General features: G+C 41.4%; 2 protein-coding genes across 2 annotated transcripts; one reads left to right on the top strand and one right to left on the bottom strand.

The window, feature by feature from the left end:
* Nucleotide 1: 1 nt before the first annotated feature.
* LOC128905765 (ubiquinol-cytochrome-c reductase complex assembly factor 6) lies at nt 2-1,769 on the top strand. Its single transcript, XM_054192261.1, has 2 exons — nt 2-262; nt 1,412-1,769. Exons 1-2 carry the CDS (start codon nt 155-157, stop codon nt 1,505-1,507), a joined length of 204 nt encoding a protein of 67 aa, XP_054048236.1. The 5' UTR covers nt 2-154; the 3' UTR covers nt 1,508-1,769.
* A 3,608-nt stretch (nt 1,770-5,377) lies between these two features.
* HSP90B1 (heat shock protein 90 beta family member 1) lies at nt 5,378-15,134 on the bottom strand. Its single transcript, XM_054192170.1, has 18 exons — nt 14,958-15,134; nt 14,344-14,443; nt 13,548-13,689; nt 13,352-13,468; nt 12,638-12,969; nt 11,683-11,794; nt 10,918-11,034; nt 10,205-10,321; nt 9,358-9,495; nt 9,171-9,248; nt 9,016-9,081; nt 8,497-8,766; nt 8,016-8,261; nt 7,585-7,721; nt 7,108-7,186; nt 6,855-7,010; nt 6,222-6,320; nt 5,378-5,642 (listed from the first exon to the last, which is right to left on the bottom strand). Exons 1-18 carry the CDS (start codon nt 15,007-15,009, stop codon nt 5,613-5,615), a joined length of 2,388 nt encoding a protein of 795 aa, XP_054048145.1. The 5' UTR covers nt 15,010-15,134; the 3' UTR covers nt 5,378-5,612.
* Nucleotides 15,135-22,916: the final 7,782 nt, after the last annotated feature.

Raw genomic sequence — 22,916 nt, 5'->3', positions numbered from 1 at the left:
GGCGGGGCGGGGGGGGTGACGCACCTCCGGCGTGTTACGTGAGCGTCTGCGTAGGGAGGGTGCGTCCAACTGTCGCCGCGGCGCGGGTGGCCCCGGGGCCCTTCCGTGAGGGGGCGAGCAGGCGGCGCGGCCCCGGCCCCTCCTCGCCGCCGCCATGCCCGCCGGCGTGCCTTGGCCCACCTACCTGAAGGCGCTGGCGGCCAGCATGCTGGCCATGTTCGCCGGCGCCGAGGTGGTGCACAGGTACTACAGGCCTGACCTTGTAAGTGGCGGGGGCGGCCGCGGTGGCTGGGGGCGTTAGGGAGGCCGCGGGGCGGAGGGTCCCTCTCCCTGAGGAGGTTTGGTGTTGGGAAGGTGGCTGGGGCTGGCTGCCGTGACGGAAAAGGATCAGGCTGCGAAGAAGCAGCGAGCGGGGCTTCTCTTGGTGAGCCGCCTTCAAAATGTGGGCAAATAAAAAAGCTCTGCGAATTTCGTCAGAAGGGGTTTCTGCGGCGGGGAGTTGAGTTTTGAAAAGAGGGTGCTGTATTATATTTAAATAGACTCCTCCCCCCCCCGCAGTAAAGGAAATGGATGACCAAAAGTTCACGTTAGAAACAATGAGAGACATAGAGTCAAGACTGTTAAAATTACAGTCACAGAGAACCAAACTCTAAATAAGACCACCCACCAGCTATATTAATGGTTGATGTGGTCTCTTGGAGGCCTTCTAACTTGTAATCCTTATCTCCTTCTCTTACATACTTTTTAAATATATAAAATATATACTTTAAAAACTCTATGCTATATTAAAAGCAGAAATAAGTTGAAAAATCACATTGCTTGAGCTGTCATGTCAAAATTCAAGCAGGGAGGCTTAAATCATTGATAGATGCATAAGAATTTATGTATTTTAACAGTCCCTCCTGTAGCCTTTGTTACGGGCAAATAGGCATATTTATTCAGAATGATCTACATCTCTTAAGCACAAATTTTGAGGAGGTATGGTTTTTAAAATGTCGTGTGATCTGGTATCTTTTTTTAAATTTTATCTCCGGTTTCAGTGCTTAATTTCTAAAACAGAAGGTTAGAAGCAGTGAAACTTTCTTCTGTCACCAAGAGAAGGAATATATGTGGAAACTTCAACTGTATTAGACATCGCAACCAAACTTACTTTCTTAAATGGCAAAAAGAAGCTTTGTTCCTTTAAAGCAAACTGTCTGTTCTTTTTTCTCAAATCGTATTTTGCTACTTTACAATGAAAGTCAAATTACAAAAATGTAATAGGTTAAGAATTATATTCCGCTTAAAAAAGAAGGCAGTATAATCACAATTTAGCTATCACACTGGCTTTAGCAGAGTATGCTAATTTACTGTTTTGTGAGTTTAGTTTTTCTTCTGTCACAACACTGACGTCTTTCTCCATTTTTAACAGAGTATACCTGAAATACCTCCTAAGCCTGGAGAACTGAGAACAGAACTGTTGGGTCTAAAAGAAAGATCAAGCAAAGTTCAAACTTCACAACAGTGACCTGAATTTACTTACATTGTGAAAACTAGAACTGATAAAATATTTGTTCAACTGTCTCAACTGCAGAAATCCACGTGTGAAATACTGTATTGCCTTAAAACTTTTTTTGTTTCCTTTAAGCAGACTTACAGGCAGCATTAAAAATAAATGTATGATGAATACTGTTGTTAAAACTCCAATTGGTTGTGTGCCAAAATGCCTATCATTTCTTAATCTTGATTGCAGTGTAAGTATCCTTCGGAATAAAAGATGTGAGCTCACAGTGGTGAGTCTGATGGAATTTGAAACTTTTAAGCTGATTAACAAGTATAGGAAGTTTAGCATATTGAAAAGTCAAGCTTTTATGGCTGCTCATTAGCCTTAATAAGTTTACCCTTAATAAGTTTACCCGTTCATCTGTAGTGGAACACCACTTACCCGTTGGCGTTTCTCTCCTTTTTAAATTTTAACTCTGTATTACTGGACATAACCTAGAATGTGACAGAGTAAGTGATGTCACGTACCAATAAGGAAGATTCCTTACTGCAGGACTTCTTACAGTGGACTCCTAATGCTGGCTGCAGCAGTTACATTGGCTTTTTGTCTGTGTTACTGACAGGAAATCTGCTTTGGTCCACTGTAAGGCTGGGGAGGATCTTACAACTTGGTTGTATTAGTTAAAATGGGGCAAATATGTACAGATTACACTGAAATTATGTACATTTGTGCTTCATGTGGGCATCTTCTGTTTACAGCTATTTTTGATAGCTGTAGGTGTGCAAAACTCTAAAATAACAAGTGCAAATTTACCTTTCAGGAAATAGGATTGCCAAAAAACTCTCATACTATGAACTCCAGAAGACACACGCAGTCAACGTCCTACAAAGATGGTATGACAACCCATTTTTGAACGGCATGCACTAGAGCTTGTGAAGGTTGGGGATTGCTTTCCCTTGAGAAAGGTACCAAGACAAGGCACAGGCTTCATCCTGAATTCTCACTCAGGTTTAACTGAGGAAAGAAAGCCACAGTCTGACTGATTGCCCATTAAGGAAACAGAAAGCTCCCTAATTACTACTGGCCAAGTACTTGGAGCTTTTGTAGTAGCAGAGGGATCCAGAAATGATCACTGAAAGTGCTACTTTTACATCAGTTCCAGCTGTGAAGCTGTTATTTATGTTGGCATAAGTTGGAGTGGTTTTCCTAGGAAGAAAGGTTTATAGTTCCTCTCTGTGTGTACGTGCTGCTGCTCTCAGAGTTTTGCAGCTATTGGCTGATGTAGAAAAGCAGCCAAAGCGGGATGAGATCCTGCTTTCCTGCTCTTACATGCCCACTTGGATGCTCAGGCTGCAGCCTGTACTTGTTATTACTCAATTTCAGCCTCTCTCTTAGACCCCTTTATGACAGCAGTCATCGATAGAAAGGACTCAAGTCAATCTTAGATGTTAAGCCCAAATTAAATCAATGAATGAGAACATCTTATGAGGTCCAGTTCTGGTGAAACTACGCTTTCCTTCACTGTACCTAGAGAAAGCTGAGATTGACAACCTTCCACCTCAGCGTAAGAGAAAGTTAATTGAAGAGACAGAATGGGGCAGTTAGTTAGCAGTATTTTTTTCCTGTTCTAACTTGGGCAGGAACAGCAGGTTTTCAGTTACCCCTCTAAAGAGCCAGGATTCACCAACCCTTACCCTGTTACTTACACGTTGTCTGAGTATGACTTCTGTCACTATAGTTGATTTTGACATGAAAGATGCCTTTCATCCCAAAATAGGGATATTTTCTAAAGGCTTTTTGGATCTAAAGGCTGCAGAGGGAAGTTACTACTAATTTGGATTGGATTTCTAAGTGTATCCTGCTACTCTAATGGAAACTGAGAAACAGGGAGCATGTGTTTTACCCAAGCCTTTTCTAGCAGAGGGAACCCTTTCTCCTTAGTGCCCACCTAGGAACAGCAGAGCTGACGCCACCCCCAGAATCAGTCTGACTGCAGCACGGGAAGAAATAGCCTCAGTGACTGGGAAACGCTTCTTCAGTATTGACACTATTTTACTTAACAGAGCTGACAGCCCCCCTCCCTCCCCCCCAAAAGCATGCCTACTACTGCATTTTGTGCTTATTAATAGCAAACACTTGCCACTCCAGGGTAGAGAGAGCAGCTGGACCACAGCTATGTTGCATGTGATACCCTCAGCTAAGGAACATGAAGCAGCACAAAGCATGACTCTCAAAGTGTGCTCTTTATTATTTCTGAAATTAAATCAGGTATGTCCTCCTAAAACCAATCCAGGCATTGAGAACTTCAGCTGTGTAACAGAACAAAGGTTGCTTAAGTCTACAAGTAATTAACAGATTAAGAATACTGTAGCAAGCAACCCTACTCTTCCAGTACTCCGCTTTGCTAGTTGCAAAAGCACCCGTAACCGTACAGAACATGAGCCAACTTTGTTACTCAGGCTGGTCAGAGATACAGAGGGGTGCGCACTGATGATCTACTCAGAAGTGTATCACTAGAAGTGATAATTTAGGAAGTATTAAAGCCTCAGCAGCAGCTGATTGCTACAGAGCACAGAAGTTGCACAGCTGTAGTTAAGAGGACCATGCGTCAAGCAGAACTGGTGCATCTTCCCTACTCAATAACTTGCCAACAAAGGACAGCTATTTAAGCTGATATTGCTAGCCGCTGAGCTACACTCTAAGGCTAGACCATTCAGCAGGCTCTAATAACAGTGCATCTAAGATAATACTACTACCATGAGCAAAAACCAAACCAACCACAAATTCCCTCAAGAGAACAAAACTAAGCTACCATTCCTTGAAGTCTCAGCATCTCTGTATAAACCCTAACTCGATAATCACAGTAATACATGGCATTTGTATTTATTGCATGTAAACCGTATTTGGGCAATATAGAAGCAGCCTAGTAAAAGTAAATAGAAAGCAAGTTCTTCAGGTCAGTTTAGTGCCCTTACCTAATTAGAAACAGTTTATTCCACTTCAGATTGCAGAACCTCAAACTTCACAAAAAGTTCTGTTAACAAAATGGAAAAGTGGTTCTAAAGTCAAGTCTCTGTATAGAAGTACTCTGTGTCCTTCTTCCAGAGGAAGGCAAAAACCCTCTTCAGCATAAACACTTCCTACAAAGCCTGTGAAGATGTTTCAAAGTAGAGGCACTAGTGAGAAAAATGCAGTGCTTCATCCAAATGCCACATAAAGCTCCTGTAAGGAATAGAAGAGGAAGTGGCTTCTCCAGTTCAACCTGTCTACATTACAATTTGGTGTCAACAGATCTAACTTGCATTAGATTAAGTATTTACAGTGCTTTGCTATACTAAAGAGTGAAAAAGCAGCATTAGGAATAACTGTAACAGACAAGAGCTTCCACCTTTAGAAAACTGTAGAAAGCAGGATCGCTGGAGCTGTTGTGTTAAAGGCAGAGTTACCAAGTCTCATGGAGGATGGCACTGAGCCACTTCTGGTGCTTGTTGTTCACACCTTTAGTGAAAATTTTTTTTTGTTACCAGTGCCCGTTGTCATTGTCTACAGTGGAGTCAAGCCACATAGTTCAGTGCAAGGTGGCAGGACTCCAGTTACAATGCTATTTTTAAATGCCCCATCTCATCCTTCTGAAGATGGCAGTAGATACATAACTACTTGAGTACTTATTTCAACGGGCAAGTTCAGTACAGCTCTTGGATACCAGGTACGTTTTGGCTAAACAGGGCAGGTTTGTTAACACAAAGCCCAACCACAGGCATGTGCTACACAGTGCTGTGCCAGTGTGCCAAGGCATGAGGACTGCAAATTGAAGGATCTGAACACTCAAGACAATCCCTTCCTTTCTTTGTGCTAGCCCAGAAGGTAAGCTTACTATGTAAAATTTAGAGTTAGTGGTGTTTGGGAACATTTTATTTTGTACATGACAAGATTTTACACCAAGTCAGTTAAATAATACAAATTTACATTCATGAGGAATGTTTTTAGAAAAGTCAACTTAAAAAAAAAATCCCTCCTTTACCCTTAAACCCCATACCATCCCTCAACATTTTACAGTGGAAAAAAACAAAAACAATCTAATTCACATTCCCTCCTAACCCCCCAGTGCAGGACAGCAGTTGAGTGCAGGTTACAGTTCATCTTTCACATCTGTTGATTCCTGTGGAGACAAACAAATAATCAGAATGTTGCTTTTTCAAAGTGGAAAAGGTTACAAGAGTGGTCTCAGAAGACCTGAACCTAGTTATCCATTAAGACATCATTAAAACTGCAGACATTAGCTAAATGAAGGCTGACTTCACATAACAGTTGAACTATTTATAGGTAGTGTTGTCACAAGTCTGTACTGTAAGCATTTGAAACTATACTCTTGGCCGTTATTTGTTACTGCCCACAAGCTGTGGAAATCCAACAGAAAACATTAAGTTAACCGTAGAGGATGTGCTGCTCTTCTCTTGCCATAGGGCACTCTGTTACAATCTCTTTAAGTTTAATTTAGCTCCAGCTTTGAACATATCTAAGTGTTTTCTTCTTATAATATAGTTTGATAAGGAATGAAGTGTCATTTGTGCTGCAGGTTTGTTTTTTTTTTTTTAATTCCCCTCCAAGAAAAGCTTGGAAAGCCTCACACTAAAATCTAGTGTCAAGGAAGGCAAAGTGAACAAATTTGTTGCCAGGAAGCACCACAAACAAAACTGCACATAAATACTGTTAAGGAAAGAGAAACTTGAGACCTTACCTTTTGTGTTTCACTGTCTTCAGCATCAGCATCCACCTCCTCTTCATCTTGCTCTGCCTCCTCAGCTGCATCTTCAGGCTCTTCAGGTTCCTCCTCCACCTGTTGGAAGGTCACAAGCAATTTGTTGGCTTAGGATGTTTACTAGTTGGAGACTAGCTAAATACAGGCTATGGAAATATAGTTACTTTCTTACATTTGCCCCAAACTACCTAAAGGAGAAAGCAAGTTCTGTTTAGCATTGACACATTATCATGCCTCCCTCCAGCACAACACCCAGCGTAAGTTCTCGCACAGCATTATGAGAACCCATATGAGTTATACCCACTTTAAGAATTTCTTCGTTAATGAGATGGGCACATGGGCCTTATTGACTCCCATAGAACCACCACTTAGTTATTAATTAAAGCTCAGAATTACAAGCAACTAAAAAGAAGACTGGAAGGGAGGACATGAGCATGAAGTACAGACTCATCAGTTTCCTACCCAGGTACCTGAATTGGGTTTCTGGTGGCCCACCTAAGCGTAGGAAGCTGGGTACATTTCATTTTATGCAAGTTTATCAAGTATTTGCTTTTTAAGATGTAGTAGCAGTAAGTCAATTAATTATCATCCCTGAGTTGAAGGGAAACTAACCTTCGCATCCAGGTCAATGTTTAAACTTAAACGAAGCATCCTTTCTATTCTGTCTCCATATTCCTTAGTGTCTGGTAACATATATCCCGATCTCAAAGTTGCAGTTTCAAACAATACCACTGCAAGATCTGAAACTGTTTTGTCATCTTCATTTTCCTGAAGTGAAAGAGCATCAAAAAAACCCAAATAGAACTGTTAACTAGAGGTTGTATGCAGCCAAGTAGTCAATATTTCACTACTGTTATTTGTTTACCTTGACCCGCCTCAGCATGTCCTTGATCAGTGGATGCCTGGGGTTAATTTCAAATGTCTTCTTTTGGCTAGCATAGTAACTGAAAACAACAGGAGTTACATCACTAAGTTTTAAAGTAGCTACATCTTTAAAGCCATGAATACTGATTACAGCCACAGTAACAAGCGTATTCCTTCCCCACCTCCACTTTAGTACTAGCTTAACTCTAAAACATCCAGGTTAGCAAGACAGTTCATCTTCTCTTGTCACAGAATGACAGAGAGCAAATGCCACTGACGAGTCTTGCTCATCAGGCAGTTTTACATATTGGGCTTTGAAATGACAACGTAAGACTATGATGGAGACTGCAATTTGGTTATATGTGACCTTAAAAACACGAAGATCATCTGAACCAGGCAGAAGGTTGGTGTGCCTGCACCAAGCAAGAAGAGCCATCAACTACATTTCATGTCTGCTGCTACATAACTGAAAGCTTACTTTGTAGAGATATCCTTCCCAGTTTGGTAAGCTTGAGCCTTCATGATTCTTTCCATGTTACCAGACCATCCATACTGACTAGCCACAAGAGCACATGGAGACTGGGTTAAACGTTGAGATAGCACAGCTTTTTCAATCTGTAGAAAAAAAAAAAAGCCTCAATGTTAGTTCACAGAGCTAATAGCCTATACAGGGAATAAATTAAGTAACTCTAAAGTTCCCTCTCATTTCCATATTTTCTGCAGGCAGACATTCTGAAGATGCCATTTTAACTCATTATGTTCCTGAAATAAAGGTAATGAACGTGCTCATTAATCCACAAAAAGACAGAGAAGCTCCTGTGAAGTCTGTGCTCAGAGAATCTACAAGGTGTGTTGTAGCAAGTACAACAGCATTTAGAAATAAGCATTACATATAGCATGACATTTTACCTTGTCTTTTAGAGCTTTGTCTTTCATCCAATTTAAGAGTGGTTCAAATTCCTTTTCCAAGGCTTCCCGACTCTCCTTAGACTTCTCACTTTCTTCAAACTTCACTCCTTCTTTCGCTACATTTTGAAACCTCTTGCCATCAAACTCTGGCAGAGCCTGAATACAGTATTCATCTACAGGTTCAGTCAAATAAATCACTTCATAGCCCTTTTTCAGAAGACGTTCAACAAATGGTGAGGACTCAGCCTAAGATAACAAAACAGATCAGATGCCAGTTTAGTTGCATTGGTACCAACAGCTACTGAAACCTGTACAGCTACTTGACGAGTGCTGGTACAAGGAAAACTGAATGGCAGTAGTACCATAAGCACGAAGTCTCCACATTTACAACAAATACACAGTTCACAATGTTTATGGTACTCCTTTAACTAGGAGCTGTAATATTTTTTCGCCTTTCCCTTTTTCTTCCATGTTCACGTACCTCCTTTCTGCTGGCACCTGCCATGAAGTAAATTTTGTCTTGCTTCTCTTTCATTCTTTCCACATACTGGTCAAGGCTTGTGAGGTTACTTTCATGATGAGAAGACTGGAAGCGAAGAAGTTTAGCCAGTCGTGTACGATTGGAGTGATCCTCAATAACTCCAAGCTTTACATTAGTACCAAACTCTTTCCAGAATGTGTCATTGTATTTTTCCTCTGCAATTTTCTTGATCATATCAAGAGTTTTACGAACAAGTTTCTTTCTGATCACCTAAAAAAGCAGCAATACCAAGTTTTAACAGGAAGCACTTGGAAGAACCCCCAACTCAACCCCACTGCAAAGGATGGATTCAAGTGTCCCTGAACTGAACAGAGGTAGTCTAAAAACAGCAGTGCATGGCTTTCCTACACTTTAATTTCACAATCCTTATATAAAGTATAATTAACAAAGCTATTATTCTTCTAAATCTTGCTAGTGTCATGTGTTTACAATGAAGGAATTTAAGATCAATTAGCTTACCTTTAACAATTTATGCTGCTGAAGTGTTTCACGAGATACATTCAAAGGAAGATCATCAGAATCCACCTAAATAAGGAAGAAACTTCTTAAGTATAGCTAACAGTATTTGAAAATAAAAAAAGTAATCAAACACAAGTAAGACTTATAATACTTACAACACCCTTAACAAAGTTAAGATATTTGGGCATCATGTCATGGAAGTCATCGGTGATGAACACTCTTCGAACATACAACTGAATTACAAGAGAAAACAACAGCCAGGTTATGTTTGGGTTTGGTGGGTTTTTTTGTTTGTTTTTTGTTTAAGACATGAAACCACACCCACGCATTTGCTTGTCCTACCTTAATGAAATCACTTTTTTTGGATCCATATTCATCAAACAGGCCACGTGGAGCAGAATTAGGAACAAACAAGATAGATTTGAAAGTTACTTCCCCTTCAGCAGTGAAGTGGATGTAAGCCATTGGGTCATCGTGTTCCTGTGAAGAGAGAATTCTATTAATTGACATGGGGAAAATACTGGTGAGTCAATACATTTACAGTAATAGCACGAGTTTGACTAATAAGTGCAATTATTTTACAGTTAAACTATCTAACCATGTTTTGTTAGAATCTATAATGGAGACAAAAGTTGCAGATTCAGGTGAGTTACTCACATCCTTGAGACCAACTTTTTTATGTGGTGTTTTTTTTTTTTTAAACAAGCCAACCACCAAAAGGTTACCAATAGTGCAGTGACCAATACAGTATCATCACAGCACAGTTAAGAGACTCCCAAGTACCACATTATGCTGTATTTACACATAAAGACAATGCTGTTTCTAGAAACCCACATCTACCTCTTTCTTCCACTATGTACAACACAAGCACCACCACTCTCAGACTAAATAAAATGCTTCCTGTCAACACTGAAACACATCAGTAAGCTGCATATCAGCTGTAATACATTACTTCTCAAACCTAGGCCACTCAACACCCAGGTGACAGTACCTTCTCTCTGGAAAAGAGATTAACTCCTGACTGAGATGCTGTGCCTCCTAGGGTCTCTGCAATTCAGCCTATCTACTGACAGCAACTGATTAATTCTTCAGAAACAGACCATGCTATAAACACTCAGTTTTGTTTACACAGCAAGAGATACTATAGCAAACCTCTTGCTTTGGAACGATCTTGAGGCTCAGAGCTTACCTTGGAAAAGGTTTTGTAAAAAGCTTTGTATTCATCTTCTTCAACTTCTTTAGATGGTCTCTGCCAGATTGGTTTTATGTCATTCATGAGCTCCCAGTCCCAGACGGTCTTTTCAACCTAGGTATGTAAACACCACAGTATAATAAAGAGTCAGTCTTTACTTCAGGTTAAGTCAGTTAAAGACGCTCCACTGAGGCTGTCATAAAACAGCACGTCAAAAATACATGCTCTTTCTAATTTACAAAGCAAATTATGCAATGGCCTGGATATTCTCATTCAAATACATAAATTAGTCTAACACATGGGAACAAAATTTCAGTCTACACTACAGTGTGTCCTCTGTACATTTAACACATTCACCCAGTATCAGTATTTCTGTTCTACTGTCATTCTGAAAAAAGCCTTCCAGTGGAGTATACTCAAAGTACTCAACAATGTCAGATTACTGAAGTCCACTACCATTTCAAGCAGTTCACTTCAGTATTTATAACTAGTTTTGGGACCACTGCCTCACAAGGCTATTGTCAGTCATTTGCCTGATTTCATACAGGTCTGTTTTGTTTACAATCTTATTTCCTGACAAGATGTCTAACTGCACTTAAACAGGATTGCTGTTTGAAAGTGCACATGCACTACTGAATTGAGCCTCTCCAAGACTACCTATGAAAATTGATGAACCATCTACATGAGACCCCAAGTCTGACAAAGCTTACCTTCTTAGTTTTTGGTTTCTTTTCTTCCTCCTCTTCTTCAACTGCAGCTTCATCATCATCTGTTTCTTCTTTCTCCTTCGCTTCCTCCTCTTCAATGGGTTCTTCAACAGTCTCTGTCTAAAGAGGCAATTTAAACTAGTGACTTGGACTGCTTGGCTTCCTACCAGGTATCTTCTACCATTGTCCCAATGAGCTTCATCTCTCAGAGCACTAGTTTAACTTGTGTTATTTGCCTGTCACAAGCATTTATCTATAGGTAGCTATGGCTTTTTTAGTAATAGGTAGCTAAGGTTTTTTTTTTAGTTGTATTTTCAGGAATACATGCTTTCTTTTAATACACCAGGAGATCACTGTACTCAAAGTTAAGTTTTTCCATAGCTTTACACATAAAGCTAATCAGAGACTTGGGTGATTTTCAGAAGGACAGCTAATCATGGCCCTGCCTGAGAGCTTACCAAAGCTTCCAGTTACCAAACAAAGCCTGTGGAATAAAGATCTTTCTTAGTAATTAGCACAATCTTGCTCCTTTGGTAAAGTTGTCTGAGAATAAAACTAAGTCCCTTGAAAGTTTGTGTTTTTAGCAACATACTAACTTCTGGAGAGTAACTAACTAGTAAAATACTAGTCAGAAGAGTCAGGAATGGAAGAGTTTTAGAAATCAGACAAGTTCTGCATTATAGCATGCCCTCACCCTTCCTGAAAGATCTGGCCAGAGTTTTCACAACCACAGCTCATACTGCGCAATGCTTAGTTAAATATACTTACCTTGCTGCTCCACACATATATGGGGAAGTTTATGAACTGTGAGTACTTCTTTACTAGATTTTTAACAGTATCCAGCTCAAGATAGTCAGACGCTTCCTCCTTCAAGACAAGGCTAAAGAAAATAATAAAAAACAGCCTTCAATGTAAGTGCTCAACAGGTATTTTAAAACAGTTTGAGGAGGAGATGCATTTTCTACTGTTGCAGCTATAGCGATTCAAATTTATGCAAGTGAGCTTTTATTAGTTCAGCTGCAAGTATCTCTTAAAAAATACAATCCCTACTAAACTGCACCAATGAGGAGAAACATAATTGTTTTCAACAACTGGGGCAGAACACAATATCCAGAAGTCTAAATGAAAGTCTCGAATTATATTGATACTCATTAGGACCTTGAGGCACTCTCACTGGCTTTACTTGGAACAAAAGCACTGAGATGAACCTTTTCATACTAAGTGCCTTCTTCACAGGAAGTAGTCCTCTAAACCCAGATAAAATAAATTTATCTGCTCATGAAAGCGATGCAAATAGGATTGTCAAACTACCCTAAGTTTGAGATTTGCATCAAACCAGTCTCACCAGAACATAAGCAGCAGCCAGTTTCCAAAAGGAAGCTCTACAGCCCCTGTATAGGTTTCAGTGGGCCGTAATTGTGTTGAGGAACTAAATGGGTTTGCAGGCAGCTGAACTGTCTGGAATTATTTGCCAACAATAAGTTGTCAAGACACTCATGGTTTTCTTAGTTCCTCTAACGGAACGTGAGACAGCCTACATTATCACTCCACATTTACTTTGAATGCAGTTAATAGTTTGCACGTTTCTATTAAACTGAAAAAAACGTATTGCGAGAACCAAATAATGTGTGAGTCACAATACTAAAGTCATCCACATGTTCTAATGACCAAAGTGTACCCACACATCTTTTTTCTTTTAAACCTAAAGAAAATTAATACTTACGTTATGGTTGTGCCACGTCCTAAAGTGTTTCCTCTTGGGTCATCAATCACAGAGAATTCATTCGAATCTGACTCCCAAATGTGTTGAGTATCGTTGTTGTGTTTTGATGTGACAATAACTCTGTCTGCTACTAAGAAAGCAGAATAAAAGCCAACGCCAAACTGGCCAATTAGCTCAGATGTTGACTGGCTATCATCCTGCATTTCTGTCATCTTGTTTAAGAATTCACTTGTACCAGACTTTGCAATGGTACCCAGGTTTTTAACTAGCTCCTCTTTTGTCATACCAATACCCGTATCTGTAACATGAAGCATGTTCTTCTCTTTATCACACTGAAAAAAAGAGAAAGATGCAGTTTGGCTTCACTTTGAATCTTAATACATAATACACTGCCACAGAAAAGTGGTAAGTGGCATAGTTACTATTCAAATTCAAACATGCCTGACTACAATAAAATCCTATCTGCAAAAGTGAGGAAGACCTACCTTCAAAGTATTTCAATGCTTCAGTTACTCTTTATAGAATCAGAAATATATTTTCACCATTAAAAGAGTAGTCTTTATTAAAGTTAATTGCAAGGGTCCTGATGTGGTCCTAGTTTGTATCTGCATCAGTATTAAGCCAAAAATTTAAGATTTAATGATGTACTTTTTTTTTTTTAATATTCCTATCACCAGTTCTCCATAAGAGATGATCATATCTAATGCTTCTTACCTTGATTTTGACTGTAAGTTCCTCGTTACCAGCAAGAGCATTTTCATCGGTTAATGATATTAACCGTATCTTATCTAAAGCATCCGAAGCATTTGAAATAAGTTCCCTCAGGAAAATCTGAAATAGAAACCAGTAGTCAGGAATTCCAGAACACACACAAACAGTTATAACATGTTCTACTGATAAAGGCACTAACCTCTTTATTTTTATATAAAGAGTTGATAATAAGTTTCATCATTCTGTTCACTTCTGCTTGAAAGGCAAACTTCTCAGATTTTTCTCTGATTTCTTTGATCTGGGATGCATTTAGGCCATCTAGCTGTATAGCTTCTTCCTCTCTGTTAGGACAATGAGAATTTGTTAAGTAATCTTGTCCACATCCAGTATCACTAATTTTATCATCTAGCAACAGCAATAATAGTCTAGTTAGAACAATAGCAAGATTCTTAATCACTGACACAGCCCCAGAGTTACACAATCAAATGAGAGATATGTAAGAGTAACTATCCTCAACAGCATAACCTTAACCTAAAACTTGAGTGAAAATCCATGCTGACAAGCAAGGTTTTTTTCCTAAAGAGAAATTCAGGGAACAATACAGGTATGTTAAAACCACTGTAATCCTCAGCATGTAGTATACCCCACAGGAGATGAGGTGGTTCATAGGCATTTCAACAGTAGGCACTCAATTGACAACATTTACTACACACAAGAGTAAACCCCTCTAAATTTACTAAGTTTTATATAACTATTAATGTTAGACAAAACCAAGTTGAATATTTCTGAATCCAAGTTCTCAACCTCACTTCTATTTACGAGACAATCTTTTCCAAAAATATTTTGTTTCTCCCAGCTAACTAGATCTCTCTGTTGAACAGTGTTCCCCCCTGTTTCTGAGGTTTTAGGCATAACTGATGCTCCAACCGACCCTTCAAAAGCAAGAACGTTTCTGAACGTTTCAGAATAACTTCCCCAGAGCCCCAGGTACTAACCTCTGAACAACTTCATCATCTGTTCGAGACCCTTCTCTGCTTTTACCCAAGTCATCTTCCACGGTTCCATCCACATCCACCTCATCAGCTCTAACCGATACTGGGAAAAGAAGGAATGCAACCATCAGAGCACGATCCCCACTAGACACTACCGAAGTTCTCCCCACGGTTTTAGGCTCAGTTCTGTCCCTCCACCCCCCACGCCCTTCCCCCCGAGAAAACTTCAGCCGAGTCGGACACACCAGAGATGGGGAAAGGAGAGGGATCCCCCGCCCCCACCCGTGACGGCGCATGAGCCGTGTCAGACACACCGTCCCCCTCCCCCCGTCCCGGGAGAGAGGCGCCGGCAGCAGCCCGGGGAGGTCAAGGCCGGAGGCCAGGCCACCGCCTCCCCCTCCGCTCGGTAGGCCCGCACAGAGAAAAGCGGGGACGGGGGAGAGAGAGGAGTTCCACCGCCCCCGTTCAGACGCCATGGGCCCCACCTCGCCTCTCGTCGGCCCCCATCCCCTTGCAAAAAGTAGGGGGTGAACGGTGTGTGCGTGTTTCGCCCAGACCCCGACACCCCCCCACAATCACCACCCGTCAGAAGCTTCTAGAAGCCCGCGGGCACTCACCGGCCAGCAGCAGCAGCGCGCAGGCCAGAGCGAGCCCCCACACGGACTTCATGGCGAGGTGGGCTGCGGTAGCAGCACAGAACGTCGTCACCCCCCTCCCCGGCGCTCCTGAGCCCGCCGCCGGCCGCAACGCCCGCCCCTCTCCGCTGCTGCCGCCGCCGAGCCCGGTGGAGCGGCTATGGCCCTCCCCCTCCGCCTTATCAACCTGGGCGCGGGAGGTTGGGGGGGAGCCGCTCCGCCACTGGCCAATTGGAGCATACCACGCCAAACACGCAGCCAATGGGAAGCTCGGGAGGGAGGGGCCTGCGGCTATCGTGGCCAATCGTGGCTTTCCATGTGCGGTTTCCTGCGGACGGAGCGTGGCCGGCGCCCATTGGTCGGGCGGAGGGGCCCGTGGCCAATCGTTGCCTCGGAGAGTTTTAACGGGCACGGCCTCTCGTTATATTTTTAATGAATAAGCCGTTAACGTTTAACGCCGAGGCCACGTGGGCCGCATCCGCTGCGGCCGCGTCCGGGAGCGATAAGGACAATCTCCACATGGGAGGCCCGCTCCGATTGCTTCCGGGGGCAGCCGGGATGTTTACCGGGGAGGCGGTTGCTATGGCAACTGGCGCTTCCGGCCGCGGCGGCCCGCCTCAAAACCCCCGGCTACCAAAGAGGACGGCAAAGTTAAGGGTAGGGCAACCACAAACAGTGTGGCCGAGCGGCGGGTGCAGCGCCAGGCCTGAGGCGTCAGCAAACGAGCCGCCGGATGGGGATCCCGCCCCCTACGGCGGGCAGGCCTGTGAGGACGGGCTGTGGGCGCATGCACCGCCGCGCCGCGTTGCATGCCGGGAGATGTAGTCCGCGGCGGGGCACACAGCGCCCCCTGCCGGTGCGGCGCGGGAACTGCGGGGGGGGCGCCATTACAGGGGTCTCCCTCTCCGCCAGGTGCGTGGGGCCTGCGATGGGCTCTCTGTTGTCTGTGTTGCTCAGGCTCTGTCTCTTCGCTCCCCTCTGGCGTGGCTAGTGTCTCACAGGGCCGTGAGAGAAGCCAGCTGGCTTCAGCCCAGCCTCCCCACGGCCTCATCTGTGGGGACAGCCAGCGTTGATGGAGGACAAAGCAAGCTGGGTGCCTTGCAGGTCTGTTTTCCTGCTTACCAGTGTTCCTCAGCGACCATCCTCCAGTAAGCTTATTAGCACTCCTTACCCTACCTACCCTTGGGGCCATTGTTTATCTGTTAGCGGTCTTTCCTTCCCCCTGTGGAGTAGGGGCTCCAGTAGCCACCTCAGCTGCCTCCATGTGCCGCTGGTGTGAGGGAACCAGGGAGTGGGCAAGCAAACTGTTCCTCCAGTGCTCCTGTCAGGGAAGGTTGGTGTGAAAGGGAGCTAGTATTTGTGGAACAGTAAAAGGCAGGCCTCATGCTCACGACACGGGATGTTCCCATCCTTTTTAAAATGTCCCTTTCAAGGGTTGCAGCTTGTAAAATGAAACACACTGTGCACAAATTCTGCAGTGCATCGCTGTTAACTTCAGGTTTGTAAATCGTGAAAGCTGACAAGTGATTAAATATACCTATTTTGTATGTTAATAAGCTACTTGAAATATCTCATGCCCCCTCCCCCACTATTTCCTGCAAAAGTTTGCCTTGACTTTCATGTGCCAGTCACCTGTTTTGTCTTACACATGTTCAATATTAGATTGGGGGAAAAAAAACCAAGCCTGTCAAGCAGTGATTTAATGAACTCTGTAGTTGGAGAGGAATGCATTTGAAAGCTATTTTATCTGAGATGTTCAATACAAAAAATAAAAAAACCCCACCCTCACTGTGTTTACGACTTCACAAACACTGAAGTTAGTCTATCAGTAGCTGGAAGTCTTGGCAAAAATAAGCTTGTCATCTTTAGTTATATAATGGGCCAGATATTTCTTTTTTTTGGCCTCAAAACTCAGTGTTGTACCTTTTTGTCCTACTGATAATTAAAATTTATAGAATTGGAAAGGAGCCTCTGTATTACAGTAAATAATGGTTATCTTTGGGTTCTTCTTAATGAGGCCAAGATTCGATCATGACCTATTTAAAAACAGTCATGAAGCTTTTCTGTATGGTTTGCACTTTCAGTACATGTTCTTCAGAAGTTGCTGCTTCACTGATCACAAATTATAAGAGAAATAAGAAGGAAAGTTACTCTCCCAAAATATATGTGAGAATGACTGTGAAAAAAAAGTATGAGAGGTCAGTGTCAAGGTTGTAAGGAAAAAATTAATCTATCACATTTTTGTGGAGACCTGTGTGAACTTGGAGAGTTATTTTCCAAACAGTAGTCTTAATTGAAAATGCAGTTTAGTTATTCAAGAGTTTAAGCAAAGAACGTTTGTGTTTTTCTAAAATGGACCTGCAAGCAGTTTCAGGATTTGATTCCCTAATTATGTCTGCATGATTCCCAGAGTGAGGTATGTTGCTCTGTGACTGTGAATAGGCATTTGAGGGACATAGGGATTCACAGAGTAACTTTATCTCCTGTCTTGTAGAGTTCTTGCATTAGCAGGTTTTTCTGGCAGTTCTGTTTTAGCGGTCATTTTGCTGGCAGCGGGAAAATGTGATGCTTTGTGACAATCTTTTTTGAACTTTCGTAACTGGAATAGTAGGAATGCAAACCAATTCTGTTATTGACTATGCTAAACCAACAGAGATTTTAGATTAAGTTTGATGGGATCCAAATTTTATTGGTTACTTTGCTCTTATGATTATACAAAGTAGAATGTTGCTTTGGAAGGAGATATGAAACCTGATAAACCTGTGTTTTGTGCTTTGAATTTAGAAGTCAGACTAGTAAGAAGTGTAATGTGGTTAGCGGCATTGCTTGCTTTATGTAGATTATACTGTTTGCTTTCATGAAAGCTCAGCTGGATTACCCAGGACAAAACTGATAGGCAAGAATGAGGCAGCTGAGTACTTACGCTCTCACAAAGAAAGTTTGAACACTTTTCGAGGAGTTGGCAATCGAAGAAAATATGTCCTTTAAATATTAAACTTCTAAAAATACTTTCTTTTATCTATTTTAAAAGTATGAGCATATAGTCAAATACCGCTGTCAATGTTTTAAACAAATCTGAGTAGATTTTCCACTGAAAATTTATGAATTTAGCTTAATTTCTGCTTTAAAAACTTAAGCGAGCTTTTAAGATCTTAGTTGCACTGACTACTACTGCCATTCTTAAGAAGTCTGAGTGTCACCTTTCAGGATTTAATACCAAAGGAAAGATGTAACCATTAAGAGGAAATAGTTCTTCAGCAATTTAGCTACACTAAAGGGTTCTGTAAAGGAATTAGATATACTTTTATGATTGTGTGTATAATGATTGAAATAGTGTATTTATGTGCTGTATTTGCTCTGTTAACTAAAAATTTGGGGGCATGTGGTGCTAAGAGAAACAGAATACAGGTAGCGGCTTCTTCCATGCAAACAGTAGGGCAAGCCCCTCTCCAGTCCTCTGACAGGTCATCCACGTGTCCGGGGGGAAGTCAGCCCACTGAAGCATGCCACATGATTCCAACTGTAAGTTGTAACTAGCAAGAAGCATTACTTTGCCAGAAATAGCTGTAGAGATAAACTGAGAGGAGTTCATACGACCCGACTGTGGGTATTTGACTTAACCAGCTAAATTAGCCAGCTAATCTGCCTAGGCTCCCTCTGCAATAGAGAGACAGTCTCCTTTCACTCTATTGGCTTTGTATGTCAGACTCCTTCCTGAGCTGATTTAACTCTCTAGCCCAGCAAAATACTCTGTAGTTTTTTGGTGCACCAGACTAGAGCATGGTAAAGAGCAGGAGTTTATGGGTGATATCCTGGTTTTGATGGTGGCGGGCTGAGCCTGGGATGTAAATAACAGAGGACAAAGTCATTGTACATAGGTGCAAATGTAAGTAAGCCATAAAACTAAACAAGGAGCTTGCATTGTTACAATGTCGCCTCTTAATATAATGCAAGTTCCATTTTTGTTCATGGATAATAAAAATGCTGAAATTTGTGTCACTGCTAATTAGCCATTTACTGTCATACTGGTTTTGATAAAGAAGCGTAAGTGATTTTATGTGAGAATAATTAATGCAGTCTGAAGTTTGTACCACCAAATGGAGTCTCGCCTTTCTTACGTGATAATACATTGGGAATATGAAGAACTACTTGTCCACATTCTCTGTAATTTGCGCTTCGTTTGTATCTTTATAAAAAAATACATTGAGAGTTAATATTCCCTTCCTCTGCAGTGTCATCCTCAGGGACTAAATATTGTACATGTAGCACAAACTGAAGACATACACACTTATTTAAGATGCTCTACAATATTTGGGACTGGGTGTGAATATGAAACATAAAAGTGCTGCCATTAGCACTTTTCAAGCTGATTATCCAAATATTAGAAAATTTCAAGGGTAACTACATACAACCAAGATTAAAGTACTATTGTTTGTAAACAGTGACAGCTTCGCTAAATGCCCACGCTATGAATTATTCTTACCTGCTTTCTTTTTATCAAGATATTCTGTTGACCAAAATACCATGTTTTGACTTCAAACTTTTTCCAGTTAGGAGAAATACATCCTGTATGCACTGCCTAATTACTTAGTCTCAGAACTAGTAATCTTCACCAAAGAGGGATACCAGCTGTACTCTAGTTTTGAGAGTTGAGAATCCTAATGAAAAGGTTAGCTTTTTCTTTCCTGTATTGTGAAAGGCTATGCAGCCAAATATTCTACATCTTCATGTGCAAACATCTTTAGAACTGTTTCTTCAAACCTTTTATTCTTTGCAAAAAAGAATATAACTATACGGTTATATAGTTATAAAAAAACTATAATATGGTTTGTTTTATGATTTTTTTTTTTTGCAGTTATAGTTAATGTAACTTGCTAGGAATAGGTACATTCAGTGTTTGCAGGACTCAGCGGAGTGCTGTATGAGAAAGATATACAAAGTGGAATTTAAGATTTGAGGTACTTTGAATTATACATGTGTGAAAGAAAACAGAAAGCCCAGAGCGCTTGTGTTTGACTGATGCTCTGATAGAAGACAACTTCTTAACCTTTTTTTTTTTTTTGCAATAAATGCAGGCCCGTCAGCTTCCCTGATACAGCTGTTAGTAGATCTCTATTAGCAACAGTAGTTTCACCTCCTGCTTTTGCTCCTGTTTTCTGAAATTCCTGTTTCTGAAATTCAGCAGTTTGTGTAGCTGAATATCAGTGAATCTCACCAGAAAGCTGCTGAGGATCCGTAGAGCTGATCTTACTATGGGGCTGTGAATCTGCCTCTTCCCACAGTGTATCAGTAGTAGGGGTGATGCTAGATGGATGGGGTCTGATGTATCATTTTTTGATCTGATGATGTTAACAAATGTGTAAACCCTCTCTCCAGGGAGTAATAAACATCAGAGAGTGGGGTATGAAACATATTTGGTCGTGGGCCCACAGACCATGAGCTGTAGTGAGCACCTTCCTTACCCTATGAAGATATTAGTGTATGTATCCATGACCCCATCATAGGCAACAGGGACAGTGTTGAGAAAAGGAACATCTTCCTTGAACTCTGGCAATGGAGGATGGTAGTGGGCTGCTGTCTAAAGAGCAGCTTGCTGGACTCCAGCAGGGCATAGAAGTCCTGGATCCAATTAGGCATGAGCCCACTGTCCTGGCTGGAGCTTTTCCAGCTCTCCCTCCCTAAATGCCTCCTGGATTTTTTGACCTCAACTAAAATAGGCAATAGATATGACAGATGCCTTTGAAGATAGCACAGTCAGATGTGGAGCAGAAGGAAAGATTTTACATGATACAACAGGACTGACTACAAGATAAGAGGGACTATGAAAATATCCACTTGCACAGAAACAGGTGCTTCCTGATGAGATGTATTCCTTATTGCATTAATTTTTAGATTAAAGATTGGAGCAACAGGCAAGTTTATCCTGTTACTCTCTGGAGATTATGGTAGTGGGAATTCATCTCTGATTGCTAGCTGGGTGAAATACTTCAGGCAGAAGCGACATGCTTTGGCACAACTGTAACAGTTATGATACGGTGTCTGTACTGGAACATGTTATTAGGTGTCATTCATATTTGTATATGTACATACATACATACATACACCGTACTTTGGTAACCTCCAAGCATGACAAAGTATTCTGCAACTACCAAAACTTGCTTATCAGTGCACAGGTCACTCGTAACAATGGCACTAAACTGGAGTGTTGCTTTTTAATTGCTACAGTAATATCAGTGCTCTCACTTTACCTATTTTACTTCTAGTTTCCTGAGAACCACCAGGAAGAAAAAAATAACAAAGCATATGAAACAGCATTGGTGCACCCTCAGACCAGGTCCTGAGGAGTTCTACTATGACACAGCATCATTCATGTTATTTAAAGACTTGAGAAACCCTTTGGTTTATTTTAATTTTTTCATTTTTTTCTTTTGTATCAATATTAATATTGAGAAAAATCCTCTTTGTTTACTTATGACAAAGCCAATTAAGTCAGTAGATAAATAGTGAGCTAAGTAACATGAGTAGGAACAGTCTGGGCTTTTATTGATTTGTTCTCTTCTTGTCCTCTGTTCTTGCCGGGGCATCCACAGTTGGCTGCTGTTGGAGACAAGGTACTGGGGTGATCTGAGATGGCCATCCTTAGGAACTGCATAAGCTTTATATGAGCTTCATCAGCTTGAATAACTTGAACGCCTAGGGGCCTGAGTCCAGTGGGTGTAGAACACGGTCAGAACCAGATCCACAGGGAGCCTTGGGCACTGTAATGTTCAGTCAAATCGGTCCTTCATCATTCATTACAAAAAGTGGAACAATTGCAATGAAACATGTTGCAAGTTACCCAGATGTTTTCAGCCTTTTCTTCCTTTTCCCCACTGTTTTTAGATCACGTTCAGGGTGGTGAGAGATATGAGGGCAAATACCCCAAAGTAGAGAATAAATTGAATGGAAATTTCTCAGCTTGGATGAATATTTTAATCACTGAGTCTCTGGATAAAACCAGGGTAAATGCTATGAATACCAGCTGGTTTTTGAAGAAGGCAGCAATCTCTACCTTCTTCTGAAACCTGATCTACTAAGTATTCTCTGGGCTTCCTTTCTGGACCAGAATCACTCTGGGATGAAAGATGGAGGGAGGTTTGATTTGTGAAGGTCAGGAGTGAGCTAGTTTTGTCACTACTTGGCACAATAAGCATTTGCAGCACCAGAAGAGAGACTTGCAGTGCTTGGGGAACCTCAGAATGAAAACTGAGATGCTGACAGAGCTTAGGTGGTTTCAGTGTTAGGTAACTGCTGGAGAAGCATTTTGGAGACAGCAGTTTTGGGCCCGTATGTCTGAAGAGGGAACCAGAGGTGAATTACAACTTCCTGTGAATTTAAAGTTCAGGAATTTCCAGTATGTCGAAAGGATCTTGTAAGGAGTTGATCTGAAATGCCTAACTTTTCGGACACTACACTTGCAGGAGACATAGTACTCATACTGATATGCAAGTCCTAGAAGTCTGATGAAAGATTCACAGATGTTAGGTGTGCTACACATGGTCAGAGCCGGTGTTTAAACGTCTAAAGGACTGGGGTCTAAGTTGTTCCATCAGCAAGCACTTTTGGTATAAATGTTTCTTCCAACACTAAGACTGTTGTTAATAACACTATCAGTAGGAAAAAGCCTTCATCTGTATGTTTTGCCATTTTATATTTGTAATATTAACCTATTTTAAAAATGTTAAATCTTGACTTAAACATCAGCGTCATACTTCCAGTATTTTTATTTCTGCTCTGCTCTAAGTTTGGAAGACAGTGTTTGTTCTTCAGATATTATTTGGCCTTTAGTCATCTTTATCCCATTCCTCCTGAGACTGATGATCGCACTGCAGCTGGCACTGTTAGTAAAAAGTCAGTATTCTGTGAGGTTCCCCCATCAAGTATTTTTGAAGTTTGCAAGGT

Source organism: Rissa tridactyla, chromosome 1 (assembly GCF_028500815.1).
Source record: "Rissa tridactyla isolate bRisTri1 chromosome 1, bRisTri1.patW.cur.20221130, whole genome shotgun sequence".
NCBI lineage: Eukaryota > Metazoa > Chordata > Aves > Charadriiformes > Laridae > Rissa > Rissa tridactyla.
The sequence above is the reverse complement of the archived record's forward strand: the minus strand, read 5'-3'. Positions and strand labels throughout refer to the sequence as shown.